General features: G+C 47.4%; 1 protein-coding gene across 1 annotated transcript; it reads left to right on the plus strand.

Moving 5' to 3' along the window:
- The first annotated feature begins 16,834 nt into the window (after positions 1-16,834).
- Positions 16,835-17,272, plus strand: LOC126518667 (protein max-like). The gene has a single exon (XM_050168438.1). The coding sequence runs from the start codon at positions 16,835-16,837 to the stop codon at positions 17,270-17,272; it is 438 nt and encodes a 145-aa protein (XP_050024395.1).
- The last annotated feature ends 1,677 nt before the right edge of the window (positions 17,273-18,949 follow it).

Consider the following 18,949-nt stretch of genomic DNA (forward strand, 5'->3'; position numbering starts at 1 on the left):
AGCTCCGATGATACCTGAAGGCCTTCGTGATATCCCAGAGGCTTCCTGTGAACAAGTGTAGAATTTTTTAAGAACGCGTTCAGTCTGCCGTCCACTGCTGCCACTGCGTGAACGCCAGCAGAGCCGGTGGTGTCCGTCGTTTTGTAACCAGAGTGTGGTCACTTGGCTTGTCCGCAGTTATTGATGCGAAGATCGGCACGATGATTCTTCGGCTGTCAGCCAGGCGTGCAGGCGCAGCTCCGATGATACCTGAAGGCCTTCGTGATATCCCAGAGGCTTCCTGTGAACAAGTGTAGAATTTTTTAAAAACGCGTTCAGTCTGCCGTCCACTGCTGCCACTGCGTGAACGCCAGCAGAGCCGGTGGTGTCCGTCGTTTTGTAACCAGAGTGTGGTCACTCGGCTTGTCCGCCATTATTGATGCGAAGATCGGCCCGATGATTCTTCGGCTGTCAGCCAGGCGTGCAGGCGCAGCTCCGATGATACCTGAAGGCCTTCGTGATATCCCAGAGGCTTCCTGTGAACAAGTGTAGAATTTTTTAAGAACGCGTTCAGTCTGCCGTCCACTGCTGCCACTGCGTGAACGCCAGCAGTGCCGGTGGTGTCCGTCGTTTTGTAACCAGAGTGTGGTCACTTGGCTTGCCCGCAGTTATTGATGCGAAGATCGGCACGATGATTCTTCGGCTGTCAGCCAGGCGTGCAGGCGCAGCTCCGATGATACCTGAAGGCCTTCGTGATATCCCAGATGCTTCCTGTGAACAAGTGTAGAATTTTTTAAGAACGCGTTCAGTCTACCGTCCACTGCTGCCACTGCGTGAACGCCAGCAGAGCCGGTGGTGTCCGTCGTTTTGTAACCAGAGTGTGGTCACTTGGCTTGTCCGCAGTTTTTGATGCGAAGATCGGCACGATGATTCTTCGGCTGTTAGCCAGGCGTGCAGGCGCAGCTCCGATGATACCTGAAGGCCTTCGTGATATCCCAGAGGCTTCCTGTGAACAAGTGTAGAATTTTTTAAGAACGCGTGCAGTCTGCCGTCCACTGCTGCCACTGCGTGAACGCCAGCAGAGCCGGTGGTGTCCGTCGTTTTGTAACCAGAGTGTGGTCACTTGGCTTGTCCGCAGTTATTGATGCGAAGATCGGCACGATGATTCTTCGGCTGTCAGCCAGGCGTGCAGGCGCAGCTCCGATGATACCTGAAGGCCTTCGTGATATCCCAGAGGCTTCCTGTGAACAAGTGTAGAATTTTTTAAAATCGCGTTCAGTCTGCCGTCCACTGCTGCCACTGCGTGAACGCCAGCAGAGCCGCTGGTGTCCGTCGTTTTGTAACCAGAGTGTGGTCACTTGGCTTGTCCGCAATTATCGATGCGAAGATCGGCACGATGATTCTTCGGCTGTCAGCCAGGCGTGCAGGCGCAGCTCCGATGATACCTGAAGGCCTTCGTGATATCCCAGAGGCTTCCTGTGAACAAGTGTAGAATTTTTAAGGAACGCATTCAGTCTGCCGTCCACTGCTGCCACTGCGTGAACGCCAGCAGAGCCGGTGGTGTCCATCCTTTTGTAACCAGAGTGTGGTCACTTGGCTTGTCCGCAGTTATGGATGCGAAGATCGGCACGATGATTCTTCAGTTGCCCGCCAGGCGTGCAGGCGCAGCTGCGATGGTACCTGAAGGCCTTAGTGATATCCCAGTGGCTTCCTATGAACAAGTGTAGAATATTTTAAGAACGCGTTCAGTCTGCCGTCCACTGCTGCCACTGCGTGAACGCCAGCAGAGCCGGTGGTGTCCGTCGTTTTGTAACCAGAGTGTGGTCACTTGGCTTGTCCGCAGTTATCGACGCGAAGATCGGCACGATGATTCTTCGGCTGTCAGCCAGGCGTGCAGGCGCAGCTCCGATGATACCTGAAGGCCTTCGTGATATCCCAGATGCTTCCTGTGAACAAGTGTAGAATTTTTTAAGAACGCGTTCAGTCTACCGTCCACTGCTGCCACTGCGTGAACGCCAGCAGAGCCGGTGGTGTCCGTCGTTTTGTAACCAGAGTGTGGTCACATGGCTTGTCCGCAGTTATTGATGCGAAGATCGGCACGATGATTCTTCGGCTGTTAGCCAGGCGTGCAGGCGCAGCTCCGATGATACCTGAAGGCCTTCGTGATATCCCAGAGGCTTCCTGTGAACAAGTGTAGAATTTTTAAGGAACGCATTCAGTCTGCCGTCCACTGCTGCCACTGCGTGAACGCCAGCAGAGCCGGTGGTGTCCATCCTTTTGTAACCAGAGTGTGGTCACTTGGCTTGTCTGCAGTTATGGATGCGAAGATCGGCACGATGATTCTTCGGCTGTCAGCCAGGCGTGCAGGCGCAGCTCCGATGATACCTGAAGGCCTTCGTGATATCCCAGAGGCTTCCTGTGAACAAGTGTAGAATATTTTAAGAACGCGTTCAGTCTGCCGTCCACTGCTGCCACTGCGTGAACGCCAGCAGAGCCGGTGATGTCCGTCGTTTTGTAACCAGAGTGTGGTCACTTGGCTTGTCCGCAGTTATCGACGCGAAGATTGGCACGATGATTCTTCGGCTGTCAGCCAGGCGTGCAGGCGCAGCTCCGATGATACCTGAAGGCCTTCGTGATATCCCAGAGGCTTCCTGTGAACAAGTGTAGAATTTTTAAGGAACGCATTCAGTCTGCCGTCCACTGCTGCCACTGCGTGAACGCCAGCAGAGCCGGTGGTGTCCATCCTTTTGTAACCAGAGTGTGGTCACTTGGCTTGTCTGCAGTTATGGATGCGAAGTTCGGCACGATGATTCTTCGGCTGTCCGCCAGGTGTGCAGGCGCAGCTGCGATGGTACCTGAAGGCTTTAGTGATATCCCAGTGGCTTCCTGTGAACAAGTGTAGAATATTTTAAGAACGCGTTCAGTCTGCCGTCCACTGCTGCCACTGCGTGAACGCCAGCAGAGCCGGTGGTGTCCGTCGTTTTGTAACCAGATTGTGGTCACTCGGCTTGTCCGCAGTTATTGATGCGAAGATCGGCCCGATGATTCTTCGGCTGTCAGCCAGGCGTGCAGGCGCAGCTCCGATGATACCTGAAGGCCGTCGTGATATCCCAGAGGCTTCCTGTGAACAAGTGTAGAATTTTTTAAGAACGCGTTCAGTCTGCCGTCCACTGCTGCCACTGCGTGAACGCCAGCAGTGCCGGTGGTGTCCGTCGTTTTGTAACCAGAGTGTGGTCACTTGGCTTGCCCGCAGTTATTGATGCGAAGATCGGCACGATGATTCTTCGGCTGTCAGCCAGGCGTGCAGGCGCAGCTCCGATGATACCTGAAGGCCTTCGTGATATCCCAGATGCTTCCTGTGAACAAGTGTAGAATTTTTTAAGAACGCGTTCAGTCTACCGTCCACTGCTGCCACTGCGTGAACGCCAGCAGAGCCGGTGGTGTCTGTCGTTATGTAACCAGAGTGTGGTCACTTGGCTTGTCCGCAGTTATTGATGCGAAGATCGGCACGATGATTCTTCGGCTGTTAGCCAGGCGTGCAGGCGCAGCTCCGATGATACCTGAAGGCCTTCGTGATATCCCAGAGGCTTCCTGTGAACAAGTGTAGAAATTTTTAAGAACGCGTGCAGTCTGCCGTCCACTGCTGCCACTGCGTGAACGCCAGCAGAGCCGGTGGTGTCCGTCGTTTTGTAACCAGAGTGTGGTCACTTGGCTTGTCCGCAGTTATTGATGCGAAGATCGGCACGATGATTCTTCGGCTGTCAGCCAGGCGTGCAGGCGCAGCTCCGATGATACCTGAAGGCCTTCGTGATATCCCAGAGGCTTCCTGTGAACAAGTGTAGAATTTTTTAAAAACGCGTTCAGTCTGCCGTCCACTGCTGCCACTGCGTGAACGCCAGCAGAGCCGCTGGTGTCCGTCGTTTTGTAACCAGAGTGTGGTCACTTGGCTTGTCCGCAGTTATCGATGCGAAGATCGGCACGATGATTCTTCGGCTGTCAGCCAGGCGTGCAGGCGCAGCTCCGATGATACCTGAAGGCCTTCGTGATATCCCAGAGGCTTCCTGTGAACAAGTGTAGAATTTTTAAGGAACGCATTCAGTCTGCCGTCCACTGCTGCCACTGCGTGAACGCCAGCAGAGCCGGTGGTGTCCATCCTTTTGTAACCAGAGTGTGGTCACTTGGCTTGTCCGCAGTTATGGATGCGAAGATCGGCACGATGATTCTTCGGCTGTCCGCCAGGCGTGCAGGCGCAGCTGCGATGGTACCTGAAGGCCTTAGTGATATCCCAGTGGCTTCCTATGAACAAGTGTAGAATATTTTAAGAACGCGTTCAGTCTGCCGTCCACTGCTGCCACTGCGTGAACGCCAGCAGAGCCGGTGGTGTCCGTCGTTTTGTAACCAGAGTGTGGTCACTTGGCTTGTCCGCAGTTATCGACGCGAAGATTGGCACGATGATTCTTCGGCTGTCAGCCAGGCGTGCAGGCGCAGCTCCGATGATACCTGAAGGCCTTCGTGATATCCCAGAGGCTTCCTGTGAACAAGTGTAGAATTTTTTAAGAACGCGTTCAGTCTGCCGTCCACTGCTGCCACTGCGTGAACGCCAGCAGAGCCGGTGGTGTCCGTCGTTTTCTAACCTGAGTGTGGTCACTTGGCTTGTCCGCAGTTATTGATGCGAAGATCGGCACGATGATTCTTCGGCTGTCAGCCAGGCGTGCAGGCGCAGCTCCGATGATACCTGAAGGCCTTCGTGATATCCCAGAGGCTTCCTGTGAACAAGTGTAGAATTTTTTAAGAACGCGTTCAGTCTGCCGTCCACTGCTGCCACTGCGTGAACGCCAGCAGAGCCGGTGGTGTCCGTCGTTTTGTAACCAGAGTGTGGTCACTTGGCTTGTCCGCAGTTATTGATGCGAAGATCGGCACGATGATTCTTCGGCTGCTTCTGCTTACCACGATATTCTATTGCGTAAACTTGTGTTGTATGGATTCCGTGAGCCGCAGTTAGGTTCCTTTAGCAGTTGTCTGAGTAATCATAGACGGTACACACGAATAGCAGAAACAAAATCTTACGCTAAGCTCTTGACAGCCAGAATCACGCAAGGTTTCACACTCGGACCTCTTCTGCTTACCTTGTTTGTTAACAATTATCCTACGTATTTTGCACATTCAAAGGCTCTACGCAGATGACACTGCCTTTGTGATAACATACCGCTCATTAGAGGCAGCGGAATGTTCTCGCGAACGAGGACCTAAATAACTCAATGAAGTGGTTTGCCAGCAATACATAAACACATACAAAAGAAAAGTCACTGGCTTCGCCTCGATCTATGTTTGTGCCACCATGTAGTTGCAGGCTCTGCCTTATTGGAGTAGCCATACAGCGTGCCGATGCATTTAAAACTTTGGAGTGACACTTTACTCGGCTTTTGATTGGGTATCCCACACTGACCACGCATGTAAAAGGTTAACCGTTGGTTGTTTGGAAATAATTAGTGTTCGAAGGCATTTTATTCAGGAAGTACTGCGACTAATATATTTTGCATTTTCCACTGACATATGACCTATCGAGTAGAATGAAGAGGTCACCCTTACCGTTCTAATTACGCAACTGTAAGCACTTTGCTGAAGCGAGAAAGTAGAATTGAGAGCTTTTCGCCCACAAACGTTCCATCAGTTCAACTCTTTAAAGATTTGAACGTGACGCCATCCATTAAGGCTCGTAGTTGTAAAACTTCAGTTCAAATTCCCAACACAGCTGACACTAACATTGCCTTTCCGTGATCGTGCGTAAAGTTGCGCCAACGTAATTAACACAAGGCAGGCGAAGTGCATGAATTTAGATTGCGCAAAAGCCAATGTAATATGTACGGCCGTTGTGTGATGTCATTTGCTGTCCCCAAAATCTGGAATGAGATACTCCTGTGGATTAGGCATACCTGAAATTTTACTTAACTTTCAAGAAACCACATATTACCGGAAAATTATCACAATAATATTAATCTTTATGTCCATTGGGATGATGGAGGAGGTTGTGGGTAAAAGCTGCTCTTAAACGGCAGCTTGACAAAGGCCCACAGCCCCCCTCTACAGGGCAACAACAGCAAAGCAGGGAAAGACACACACAAGTATGCATATAATCTCTTCGCAATTTAGCAGAGCCAGAAATAACAGGATCATTTGGCAAATATAATAAAATAGAAACAAAGAAAATAGAACAACAATCAATACAATAATTACAGAGGGTATAAAGCAGTACAATAAACACAGGATTAAATATACACATTATAGGAATAAAGGTGGCGTTTTTAAGAATGTGTGCAATGAAGCTGTCGTAATTCACGTTCAGATATTTTAAGTAGGTCAGTCAAGTAGGATTTTTTATAGTTGTTTAACAGAGTTGGAAGTGTGAAGGATAATTTTTCCATTGCGTAGTTGTTTCTAGGAGTTGCCACAATGCACTCCTCGTTATGACGGGTAGGGTAACACACAGTGCTCTTTTCTAGAATTGACAACTCATGCAGAGATTCAAGAGGACATTTTAGTTCGCGCTGGAATGCAAGTGCTAGCTTATAATTGTAAAGATTGAATACTAATATTATTTAAGCGTTGGAGAAAAATCCTTGTGAGTGACTGTTGTATGGTAGATTAAAAAGTATTCTGATAAGTTTTTTTAAGTATAAAAATCTTTTGCAAATTTATATACGTGGTTGTGCCCCAGACCAAGAAACAGTAATTAGGATGAGAGTAAGACAGGGAATTATAAAGCAGGATCTTTACTCCATAGGGGAGGTATCATCTTTAACAGAAGACAATGCCGACTGTTCGAGCTAACTTAGAACAGCTTCAATGTGACCATCCCATAGCCTGCTCTGAGAAAATGTAACACCCAGATTTTAATATTTTTTGTAATTTCTATTGGTGCACCACCATAACTTAAACTTACATGAGAATTTTGCTGCCTCGATTTAGGTTGAAATATTACAGCTTTCGTCTTATTAAAATTTAAGTTTAAATGGTTCACTATTGACCACGTTTTAAGCTTGCTAAGGAGAGAATTCGTGTCGTTGTGTGAGATATGGGAATATGTAGCAGATATAAATATACTAGCGTCGGCGGCATACAAAACATATTTAGGCTTAGTAGAGAGGTTAGTGAGATCGTTCATGTGAATTTTAAAAAGAAGCGTACCAAGAATGCTGTCCTGAGGAACTCCTTTAACACCAGAAAATTCCTTGTGTTAATAACATTAGAGGTCAATGTGTACCGCAGGGAACCTATGCGTTACTTTGAATAAATACGTATATTTAGGAATATCTGTTATAAATTCTCTACCCACTATCCAAGTATACAGTTTTTTTGTTTTATCAAATATTTTTGCGATGTGGGTGCCTGTTCGTTCAACTGCCGCTTTCTTCTGTTTGAGAATATTTTATGTAATGGGTCCATTACTAGCTTAACTGGCTAAGGTTCCACATCGGTGATTCAAATATTGTTGTACCATTTATGTTTGCCGATAAAAATATTTCATTTCATTTCCTATCGGAGTAACACTGGAATATGCCACCACCTGGTCAACTTCTCTACATGCATAACCTCTGAAAAAGATATCTGTCAGTTCACTCCTGTGATGGTGGTTGGTCACAGAAGCCGTAGATATGTGGGGCTTAATGTAGGGTGACTTGTTAAACACTGATCGCTTGATGTAATCCTGTTACGCACACTGCTCTTGAATGAAATATATGATACAATTAGACGTTTGAATGCACGTTTAGAAAGCCTTTGTATTATTTATTACTTTGAAATTACTGCTTTAACTGCTCGGTGGTCTGTGTGATACACAAAAATGTTTCCGTTCTTATTTGAGAAACGTTTTTGGTGACAGTTAAAGCGATGCATGATCCGTGTAGGGTAGTTGGTTGAATCGGATCGTTGAAGTAACCGAGGCGAAATGCTTCCACGAAGTGGGTGAACCAGTGCTTTGTTTCCGCTACGTTAATGTCTCCGACAACGACCACCGGCGAGGAATTGGCGTATGTTTATGAACGCGCAAGTGCGCGCGCCTCGTCATGAATCATGTCGTTTGACGGCTGTTTTTTTTTTTATTTGTGCGTTTCGTATTGAAACGAAAGCGGTGCCGTATGTTCGCCTCACGCCTCTGCCTTACGCCGATATTGGTCATTGCTTCCTGCCCCTGCACTCCTACCGGGATCGGCCTACTGAGTTTTCTGTCGATTTGATGCACGCGAAACATCGCGGGATACCAGCCATAGACAGCGTCGGTGTAAAAATAGCATCTGTCCTAGTGTTACTACGCCAAATGATCCGGCAGCGTGTGCAAGCACTTTTGGTTTCTTTCTGTAACAGATTCTGCGGAGAAGTAGCGTACCGTCGAGTACCCCTACAACGAAATGACCATTATAACGAAGGAATAAAGATTTCCCAATTTTACTGTGAGCGGTGCGGTGCACATTTTAAGCGAAGTCACCTGCGTAACGAATTATTTTTGAGGCCCCACTCTTTATTCCTAAGGTGCTCGACTGCATATTGCTTTTGTGCGCAAAGGCTTCACATTTGCCCAAACGTGGAAGAGTAGAAAAAGTAGGCAAATATTAACCCTATGTAGTGTAGTTCGTCTTACTTTCCTGTCTCATGAAGATCTTTATCTTTTGTGTTGACCAGCATATACCAGCGCGGATGAGAATGCAGGGCTATATTCAGTAGTGTGATTAAGTGGGCACGCTTCATCTAAGTAACATTCACTTCATAATCACAGAAGGTTTTCCGCCAATATTTGCAGGAGAATATGGTGTAGTGCTTTCAGGCCTACGTGCTTCTACGTGTGTGAGTCGCTGTAGTCGGTGTGTAGTGTCCGGGAACCGTCAGCCCGTGCAGTGTCGGTTGCAGGGCGCGTTCGCGGCCCAAGTCCGCTATCCGCCTCTTGTTGAGATGCGCTGGTTAGTGTTGCCTGCTCACTGCCGATTCGCTTAGACCGGCACCCACAATGCGTCGGGTATGCCCGACTTTCAAGAGAATGGCCGGAGGAGTATCTGATCTCCATGGAGCAAACAATAAGAGAACAAATGGGAGGTACGCAGCCGTTGTCAAACTATCGTAGTCAGGCTGTCGTCATGTCAACGGCGTCACCGCGACGTCACGCTGTCGTCATCACGTTCTCCTCATGCCGCCTTGCTCATGCTGTCGTCGTCGTCTCGCCGTCGTCACCCATAGTCGTTGTTACGCTGGGCTACCGTCCGCCAAGACCGAACGACGATGGCTTCCGCCGCCATCATCAAAACCTCTATCGACGTCTGTAGCATACATCGCAAGCAAACATAGTGCGTTCATTTCATTTCTGCGATCCGCATAAGCGATTCCTTGAATAGAAGTCCATGTTTCATGGTGTCTCGGCGCATTTTTCTTCATTTTCTCAATTAACATTTACTCATTTTTATTTTTTCACTAGTTGGTATTTTATTTTTTTGATGGAGCACTATGCTTCCACCCATGCGACCAGCAGAGAAACTTGCGATCGTATGGCATGTCGAAACCTCGAGCAGAAAGCTTACACAGCGCTTAGTTCCTTGCGGCTCCTTCACTTGTTCGTCAGTGCCCGCACCGCTTACTTGCGAAGCAGATTATTTGCTATGCGTAATAATGCAAAGTTCAATGAGCCTTCTCAAACATAATTTCTCACGGCGACTAAAAATAGCGAGACTCAGTTGATGTTGAAGAGGTAGCAGAAGTGCAGAGCTCGCGGACTTGATCGTGGAAGCGGCTGGCCGATTTCCGTTTCCTGTCGTGAGGAGCTGCACGTTCCCTACTGTCACCGTGGCCACTTCCAGAGCATATAAATTGCCGAGTGACGGTCAGTATTGCGTCGAGTAGCTGTGGATCGCGTGCTTTTCGCACGCTCAGGACGCCTCGAACAGCCGTGAAAATTGATCGCATGCTCTTTTGCTGCCCAGGCATGTAAAAGCCTGGGCCGCAGGGAGGGGAAGCCGAGGGAGGGTGGTTCGCTCCCCGTCGCCCCTAACAGTGCAAAAGAAAGAACCCGTGGCTGCGTGGTTGCAGAACCTGTAACTATCTTGAACCTGAAAATCTATCGATGAAAGGTCCATAGTTATGTATGCTTCTAAAGATGTGTCTTCATGTAGTGATGTTATTCATATTTGAAAAATCCATATTTTTAATTAACCTGTTTTAGCCACTGATGACAGGTTGCTACTTGTTATGCGCTAGTAGTGACAAATTTTACTGAAAAAGTAAAGGTCTTTTTAATTATAAACCTTCGAAGTGTTCTGCGAAATCTTGAAGGGGTGCTTTGTACTGTGCTGTAGTTTACCACACTGTGTTACTATGAGATTTTGCCATTATGATTATTTAGAAGCCTTTTTACCTTGTTCTACATTTCCGATCTGCTGTGTTCGAGAACGACTGTGTTCATGTTTACAGTGTCGGTGGTATAATATTTATTTTAATGGTGTACTGTAAGTGTTGTCAATTCTAAAATAAAATTGTACTTCGCAATCTAATGTCTGCTTGGATTTCTACTTATTACGCTGCAAGAACTTCCTTTCGCACGTGCTCTGGCTAAGTTTAGGAATGTGACCGTTGATCTGGGCAGCGAAATTGCGATACGTGACGCTGTTGTGCAGGCGTTTGCAGATATCAACAACTTTGTTATGTGGCGAAATCAGAACTTATGCACAACGGCTCCCAGGCGATTACGGATCGGTATCACAATGTGTTTAGCTCTGCTTTGTACGTTGACAAGCTGCCAAACCCAACAATTACATCCCCAACCAAAACTGGTAGGTCGAACTACCTTCGAAAGCGAAGCGCGGGAACGGCTTGCTGCTCTTTCTCCTAAGCCATGCGGCGTAATTTCGCCGCTGTAATTGGCGGTTCCTCAAATTGATCGTCTTCCGTTGCCGCAGCGCAGAACAAAAGGAAAGCTAAGCTGCAAAAACAAGAACAAAACAATGAACCGGATTCTTCACGACGGTGTGAAAACGCCTAGAAACCGATTTTGACAGCGCTTTCGGTGAGATTCTTTGGGTATTTAGAAACCCCGTCACTAGACGGAGTTTTTTGCGACGTTTTTAAAACCTGAACTACACCTTCTCTGGAAAGAATTCAAGCGGGACATGAGACTAGGTATGCGACATTTTCGAGAGTTTGAGCATATATTCCGCGTCTTATTTTGGGCGTTGTCATTGTCTGGGATAAACGGTAACAAAAACGTAATGAATCCCTTTTGCGCTACCTGAGGAAGGTGAATTCGCTCGCTGCTGCGGGTCTTATCTTGACAGCGATAGTCTTACTTGACGGACCAATGAACGGGTTTCATTATTGGGTAGGCACAGGAGTGCTTCCATATTTAAAAAAGTTGATATTCTGCCACCGCATAAGTTGGGCTTAGGAAGAGATAATTCTCTCTTTCAGCCGCCGTCGCGTTGCGGTTGATCACCGTTGATAATTGTTCGAATTGTTAATTGGATAAGGCGCTAAAGAGCGATAACGGGTTATAACGATTGTAACGTCATCAGCGCACCTGGCGCTGCCACCTGCAGTACTTTGCTTGCATCAACAATTCACCTTGTGTCGCCATTCACAGCAGTCGCCACAGCGCTGTCGTTCGTTCTTGTCGGATGAAATTGCATAACATTGGTAATTCCACAGGGCCACATGGAGATGAGCAAGTTGCGCAGTGCTCATCCATACTTAGACAGCTCTAAGAGGAGTTTCTACGCGAATTTTCCTCGTGTGCTCAATCATAAGCATATGGTCTTAGCGCACTGCAATGTATAGCCATTCTTGGTCTGATTTTCGCTTACCGACGCAGACTCTTTAGTTGCACTGGTGAGCAAGGAATTCTCTTTTGTTTGATGGCGGTGGTAATACTGTTGCCTGTTCAGGCTTTAATCCTGTGTAAAAAAAGATGCACTGAGGTGAGAACAAATTGTTTCGAAATTTGATATCCTTACAAACATTACCTCTTATGAAAGGTCTTATTACAGCCTATTTTGGCGATAGTTGGTACTGCATAGCCAAAAACCAACAGTAAACAGTAAATAGTTTCATGAAAGCAAATGTCCGTTATGAGATTTTTTTGTCTTTTGATAGCTTACTTTTAGCTGTGCAGCGCAAATTTTCGACAACATTGCGAATACTGCAAACCACTGATATTTAAGTCTACACGCTCGGCACCGACGCTTCCCTGAAAACTCCCAGTCCCGTAGAAACGGAGGGCGCAGAGGACTTGCTCTTCGACGGTGGGCGAATGACGCCAGCAACGCTGTCTCCACAGACGAGAGTCTTCGCCTAGCTCTTCACGCAGCCAGCGCACTGATGTCTTCGACAGGCGAAATTGCGCTGATACTCCACGGCGGTCATGTACGTGAACGGGTCCAGACGGTCATACTGACTCTTGCTGCCGCTGGATGCAATGAAACAGGCTGCTGCTGCCGCCGCCATGTTCCCGAGTTGAACTCGGAGGGGGTTTCGCGATGTACGAGTTTAGCACGAGTTCACCTGTCAATCAAAGCCAGAGGTCACGCCCCGCGCGAGGCATGTAACTCTTGTGCGCGCACCCACCACGGTTGGGCCACGCCCAACTTATCTTTCGGCAACAGCGACGCGGTGCCGAGCTGAGAGGCATAAACAATCTTCAGTAACGACATAAAACACGCACAACGCACTGTCATCGGTGACGTACTGCACACCGCTATCACAAACAAAGCGTTGACTGTCACTGGCTTATGCATATGTCTTCTCGGGCTGAGATGGCCCCACAGCATGGTTTTATTGCCTGCATTGTGGCGACGTAGCGCACAGTAAATAATTATCGGCACGTCACTGTAGCTGCTTGCAAGGTGTCGATGCGCCGAGGGGGACGACGATGCTGAGGAGTGCATATCGCAGCAGTCTTTTGAGATGGCTGCTCTGTTTTCGGTGATGCATCGGAGCCACAGCGTCGTAAACACGATCAGCGTCCGAGAATCGCTCGCTTTTCTAGACCCAGTGCAATGACATTTCTTCACCACAAGCACTGCGCACTCAACAGTTCCAACACCTTCCTCAGTTCGAAGTCATAACTGCAGACAAGAGCCCTCACCTGCCAAAATGCGATTGCTGCGGTGTCGTTACGATATCCTTCTGCGATCGCTGCTGGCTCCAGCATAAGTAATCCGCAAGCACCTTGGTGCGCACAAAACACTCAAATACTGCGTACGTGCGCTCAGAGGCACTTTCACTGGACAAGCGATGACAAGCGATGAATTGTGTCGCTGGGAAGCACGCACTTCTTCGCAATGCATCGCGTAGGCTTCGCGCAAAAAGATACAATGGTACATTTTCACTGAACTGCGTTACTACGGACACTAAGGACCGCCATCTTGCAGCGACAGCCGTTGCTCCCGTATTTATGACTAGTGCATCGTTTTTATTTGGTAAAGCGGGGGCCTTAAAGCGCCTGCGATGAACAGCCGTACCGCGGCGCTGCGTTTCTATTCCCCTAATAGAGAAAGAGTGGTGATAACTGACTTTCTTGAGAAAACACTGTATCGCCCCGAGGCGACTTCTCACCGTATGAACTGCCTCGTGCGTGCGACCGGCTTCAATGCATCCGCTTCTAAGCTTTCGCCTCACTGTCGCCACTCGCGGCAAGAAGTGCAAAATTTAATAATTTGCTCGATCTCCGTTTGTCATCAGAAATTTCTAGCATTCAAAACGATAAAGAAACACATAAAGAAATAAAAATGTTTGTTATCTTATTTGTTGTATTTTAACGTATTCGTTTGAGGGAAAGTGTAGGTGCAAGAATGCGCCGCATGTACCCTGTTCGCATTCGATGGAGGATAGAAAGATAGTGCCCGAAAGAGGAAGCACGCCCTTGACGCGCCCGGGAAAGGCGTGGCAAGCCGCTCACGGCAAGTGTGCAGACAGACAGCGGGACAGTCACGGTATTGCTGAGTTGCGATAATCCGTTGATAACAATATGTGGCGCTGGCGCGTTTCGTTGTGCAGCCGTCTGCGCTTGAAACGTGGAAGCAGCGTGCCGCACAGGGTGCGCTCATGTTGTCATACGCGGCTTTTTGTCTACATATTTTTTTGCCTGCAGCCTATGCGCGTTTCACCCTATCTCCGTTCACTGACTGCCGTCGAGCAAACTCGGGTAAAACTCGGGTGAACGAGAAACTCGGCGCATCCTGCATAGCGCCCCAGGGAGTGTATTCCTCATCTGCAAGACATACCATGGCAAACTCTGCTTCAGCACAAAACGCCACTTCGGAGCTCCTGCGTCGACAGAGTAAAATTATTTGCACGAGCGTAAGCTTCGTGGTATATAAACTAAACACATTGAAGAGGAAGCCGTGACCAGGGGGAGGCCCGCGTTTTGTCACGCATGCGCTCGCTTGAAAGCACACGGTGGTCTTGACACAGGCGCCGACTGCGGGAGGGGGCACAGCCCCTCCCCCTGGTGGTGCCAAAGAAACCCTGCCCCCCCACCCCCGCCTCAAGTGTCCTTACCACAGTTTTCTTACCCACAGCATTTGAGGTTTCATGTGACTTGCCTTTACCTGTTCACTTAAATTTAACAACTGAAAGGCTAAAGCTTAAGGCTAAAGCTTACTTAAAGGCCACATTGTTGGCGTGGGCGTCCACAGCTTTTCGTTCATACTTTCCCTTTATTTCTGCAAATCCTGACAATAGGACGACAAGTATATTAGAAGCACCAGTGGCGGCTGCCTCATTCGTGTTTTCTCACTTCAACATTGTTTTAAATTTACACAGCAAGCACCACGCACATACGCAATATATTTAATCCGCCGTGGTTGCTCAGTGGCTATGGGGTTGGGCTCCTGAGCACGAGGTCGCCGGATTGTATCCCGGCAACGGCGGCCGCATTTAGATCGGGGAGAAATGCGAAAACACCCGTGTACTTAGATTTAGGTTCACGTTAAAGGACCCCAGGTGGTCTAAATTTCCGGAGTCCTCTACTACGGCGTTCCTCATAATCACAAATTGGTTCTAGCACGTAAAACGCCACAATTTAATTAAATAATACACAACATACTTAAATGTACACGCAGGAGAAAGTTTATCATATTCTTGAAAGAGATTGAGACAGCCAATTAAGAATTACTTCTAAAGGTGCGAATACCCTATGCTTAGGCAATGAATATGTTGCTGTATGTTTAGCTCGCTTCAAATTAGCTTGCATGCTTTTCTGACCGAGTAATAAACAAGCAGACTTCATTGACCCTTCGGAAGACTCTTTCGTCAACGGCCGACGAAATGTACCTGAATGATATGTGTCCCAGTATTGATTCTCTTCCCAGTAAGCAATTATAACGGCTCATGAAAAAAAAGCTCTTCTAATGGTTTACAACATTTATTTGAGATGTAACATCGTCACTTGAATGTATAGGTCATAAATATATACAAGTTGTCAGATTAACTACCACGCACCCAGATTTAAAAAAAAAGAGCAATTGCGTTACTCATAAAAAAAAGTTTCGTGCAATTTGTTTCCGGTACAATGGAGTAGCAGCCAGTCATTTTTTTCAATATTGTGACTTAAGTGCGTAATTGTAATTAATTATCTAAGTCGAGATGTACTCTTATAATTATCAAAGTGCTAATGAGGCAGTTGTAGACACAGTCAAGGGGCATCTAAATGAGGCACTCTCAACCGACGTACTAATTACGTAATAAATTTTTCCGACTGATAAATAAAACCCGCGAAATATAAAAAATGCCACGTAACTGCGCTCCAAACCGCATCGTGAAGCAGCGCCCTCGAACAAGCGCAGTCTGAGTTAGTCAGAACGAAATAAAGGAAAACATCGTGATCGAGCTGGTCCCCAGAGCCTTTCCTGCCCCGCCCCGGCCGAAGTAACACGTCGCGTTGGTGTTAGTTGGAAACAAGCTGTAATATATCTGTTATCTTTGCGTGAATAATGTGACCGGATGTTTTTCTTTTTTTCTAACACCAAACCTATCACCACAAAAGCGAATTCATAACTTCAGTGCAAAGATTTAGAGGTGCTCGTCATTTAGTACCAGTCGCCATGTCTTTCTCTAATGAGCAAAAGGAAAAGATGATCCTTGCCTAGGGAGCTGCAAATGGCAACATGAGGAAGTCCGCGAATATATACCAGTCATCGAAGCGTGGCTGTAGACCAAACGCATCGACTATCACCAGAAATCATGAAAACCTCAGATAGACCAGCAGCTTCTAGAAACAGTGCCGGAGGTCTGCCTCTTTTGATTCCTAGCCTACGCACGGATGTTCTAGCATTTATGGCCTCCAACCCTCATGCTAGGATGCAGGATGTTGCCTCAACACGTCCCGCACCCTCAACACTGTGCTGTTTGATAATTTGCATTAATTCAATTGGGTAACAGTGTAAAATTCAAAGCACACTCCGCGTATTGATTTGACTACTCGAGAGAAATTGAGTTTTATAGGCTCATGGAACTCTGTGATCTCCTAAGGTGGGGTGTGTGCCCATGTCCATGACAAGTATGAAGTAAGGAACCAAGTCAGCGTTTGCATAGGCTGAAAGTAAGACTCTTCTCTTTGCTAAATACGGAAGAAAACCTTTAATGAACGAAGCACTCCTTAAAACAAACGAAAGAAGACGATGAAGGTAAAAATTGGCGTCGCGCGCTTTGACCGTTTCTTTAACTGCCTCGTGCCACGTTCTTGACTCTACTTCACTGCACGTGCTTGTATTCTCTGCCTGGCCTGTTGCTGCTGACTCCCTTGTAAAGTGTCTGCTTTGCCACGGCCATTATGACTGCAGGCAACGCCATTTTGTTCTGTGAATTGCCTGGCAGAATTAGCTCAATGAGCGACGAAAAGTGCGATGTCGATATCAAGGCTGTCAAGAGAGCGCACCACAGAGACGTGGAACGGCATAGGAGCAACGTTGTCAAACAAACTTCCACGAGCTTGCGTGACGCCGGGACTTGTCTGCAGCTGCAGAAGGCATCACGGGCTCGGATCCTCGAGTGGACGACCGCCTACATCGAGTCCATGCGGCGGAAGAACAGTGAGCGTCTGCATTCCATCGAAGAGCTGAGGCGAGAGGAGCTTATCGACATCGAGGCTTTGGAGAAACTCAAGATGACCAGGAGTGCTAGCACCTCCGCTGACTGCACACCCAACCCATTGGACCTGGAGTGCGACTCGGCCTCTGATGGAAGCTCTGATTCCGCCGCCCAGCCTTGTGGCTCATCTGACGCAGCGGCTCCCCGAGCTTCATTTGAGAGAAGCGACCAATAGTAATAAAAAACTACACTGCAGAATGAACTATGTCAACCATTTTATTCTTGAACAAAAGATGTCCTGTGACACGTGCAAAGGCTGAACATGCAGAAGCGGAGGTGGCATGGCATGGTTTGATGGCAGTTGGATGCCGGTGGGGCATGAGCTTAGAACATTGGGCAGGAGGGTAAAGGGTGTGCGTTTCCAGTTCCGTGCTCGAGTTAGTTACTTAGTTTGGGTTTAATGGCACAAAGGCAACTAAGGCCATGCTGCGCCAGTCACAAGACAAAATAAAACAGAACGTTAGGGCAGGTAAACCTGCATTACATTATAGTTCGGGTAAATAACCAGTTTTTTCTAAAAAGTCGAAGAGGTTACCAAATGTCACTAGGGGGTCATCTGCTAGTAATAGGGCAGGGTGTGATGTAATGTGCAAATTATACGGACTGTGTAAAAACCTCCGTCTCAGTGTATCGATGTGTGGACATGTTATTAGGATGTGCATGACTGTAAGAGCTTCATTGCATTTTTCGCAAGTTCGCGGGTTTTCTTTTGGGAGAAGGAAATTGTGCGTCAGATGTGTGTGTCCAATTCGAAGTCGACACAAGATCACCTCGTAGAATCGTTGCTGGTGACTGCATGATTTCCACTCGCCAATTACAGGTTTAATTAGATGAAGCTTGTTGCTTAAACAATTGTCCCAATCGCGTTGCCATTTTGACGTCAAGGCCTTCCGAATCGCATTTACACTGCCTTTATATGGTAGTGCTGTATTTTGAATGTTTTTGTACGCTGCCATTGATGCGCATCTATCCTCTGCTTCCTTACCCAATATTCCAACATGGCTTTGTACCCAGCAAAACGTAACTGATCTGCCATATTTGTTTTACGATAATGCGTTCAAAATATCGCCTAACAAGGGTTCACTTTGGGATTTCATGTGTAGAGCCTTCAGTACGCTTAATGAATCTCTGTATATGACAGTGTTTTCAAGTTTGTCAGGAATGAGCTTTTGAACTACCGTCCATATTGCGTACACTTCGGCTGTGTAAACAGAGGCATGCTGAGGTAGTCGAACACTTGTTTCCCAATTTGCTGTTACGGCCCCCACACCCACGTGTTTTTTTCGTTTTATAGCCATCAGTATAAAATTCCATGTAGTTTATATACTTGTCTTGAAGAGTGCAAAATTTTTGTATAATGTGTTCATGTGGTGTGTCGCTTTTCTTTCAATGTGTTAGTGTCCAATCACATAACGCTATAAAATCACACCACGGGTGTAAACGTTCTGGCTTTCTGGCAACCTGGAGGACTTCCCGAGGGATGTCACAATCCCGACAGTATGCCTCGTATCGCAGGATAAGCGGTCTAATCATGCTTGGTTTATTTGTGTAAAGTAAGCGTGAGCTGCACTGTGTGACGATGTTGTAACATATGTGTTGTGGTGAGGATCGGATTCTGAGTATGTAGGAAAAAGTCAGTAGCGCTCTGCGATACTGTAAAGGAGGCTCATTACATTCAACATGTAAGCTCTGTATAGGTGATGTTCTGTAAGCACCGCATGCCAGTCGTAGCCCTAAGTTATGGACTGGATCAAGTCGTCGGACGTAAGATAGTCTGGCTGAACCATATGTAATGCTACCGTAGTCTAATATGCTACGCACCAAAGTGCGGTAGATGCGTAGAAGGCATTTC

The sequence above is a fragment of the Dermacentor andersoni genome, chromosome 1, assembly GCF_023375885.2.
Source record: "Dermacentor andersoni chromosome 1, qqDerAnde1_hic_scaffold, whole genome shotgun sequence".
Taxonomy (NCBI): domain Eukaryota; kingdom Metazoa; phylum Arthropoda; class Arachnida; order Ixodida; family Ixodidae; genus Dermacentor; species Dermacentor andersoni.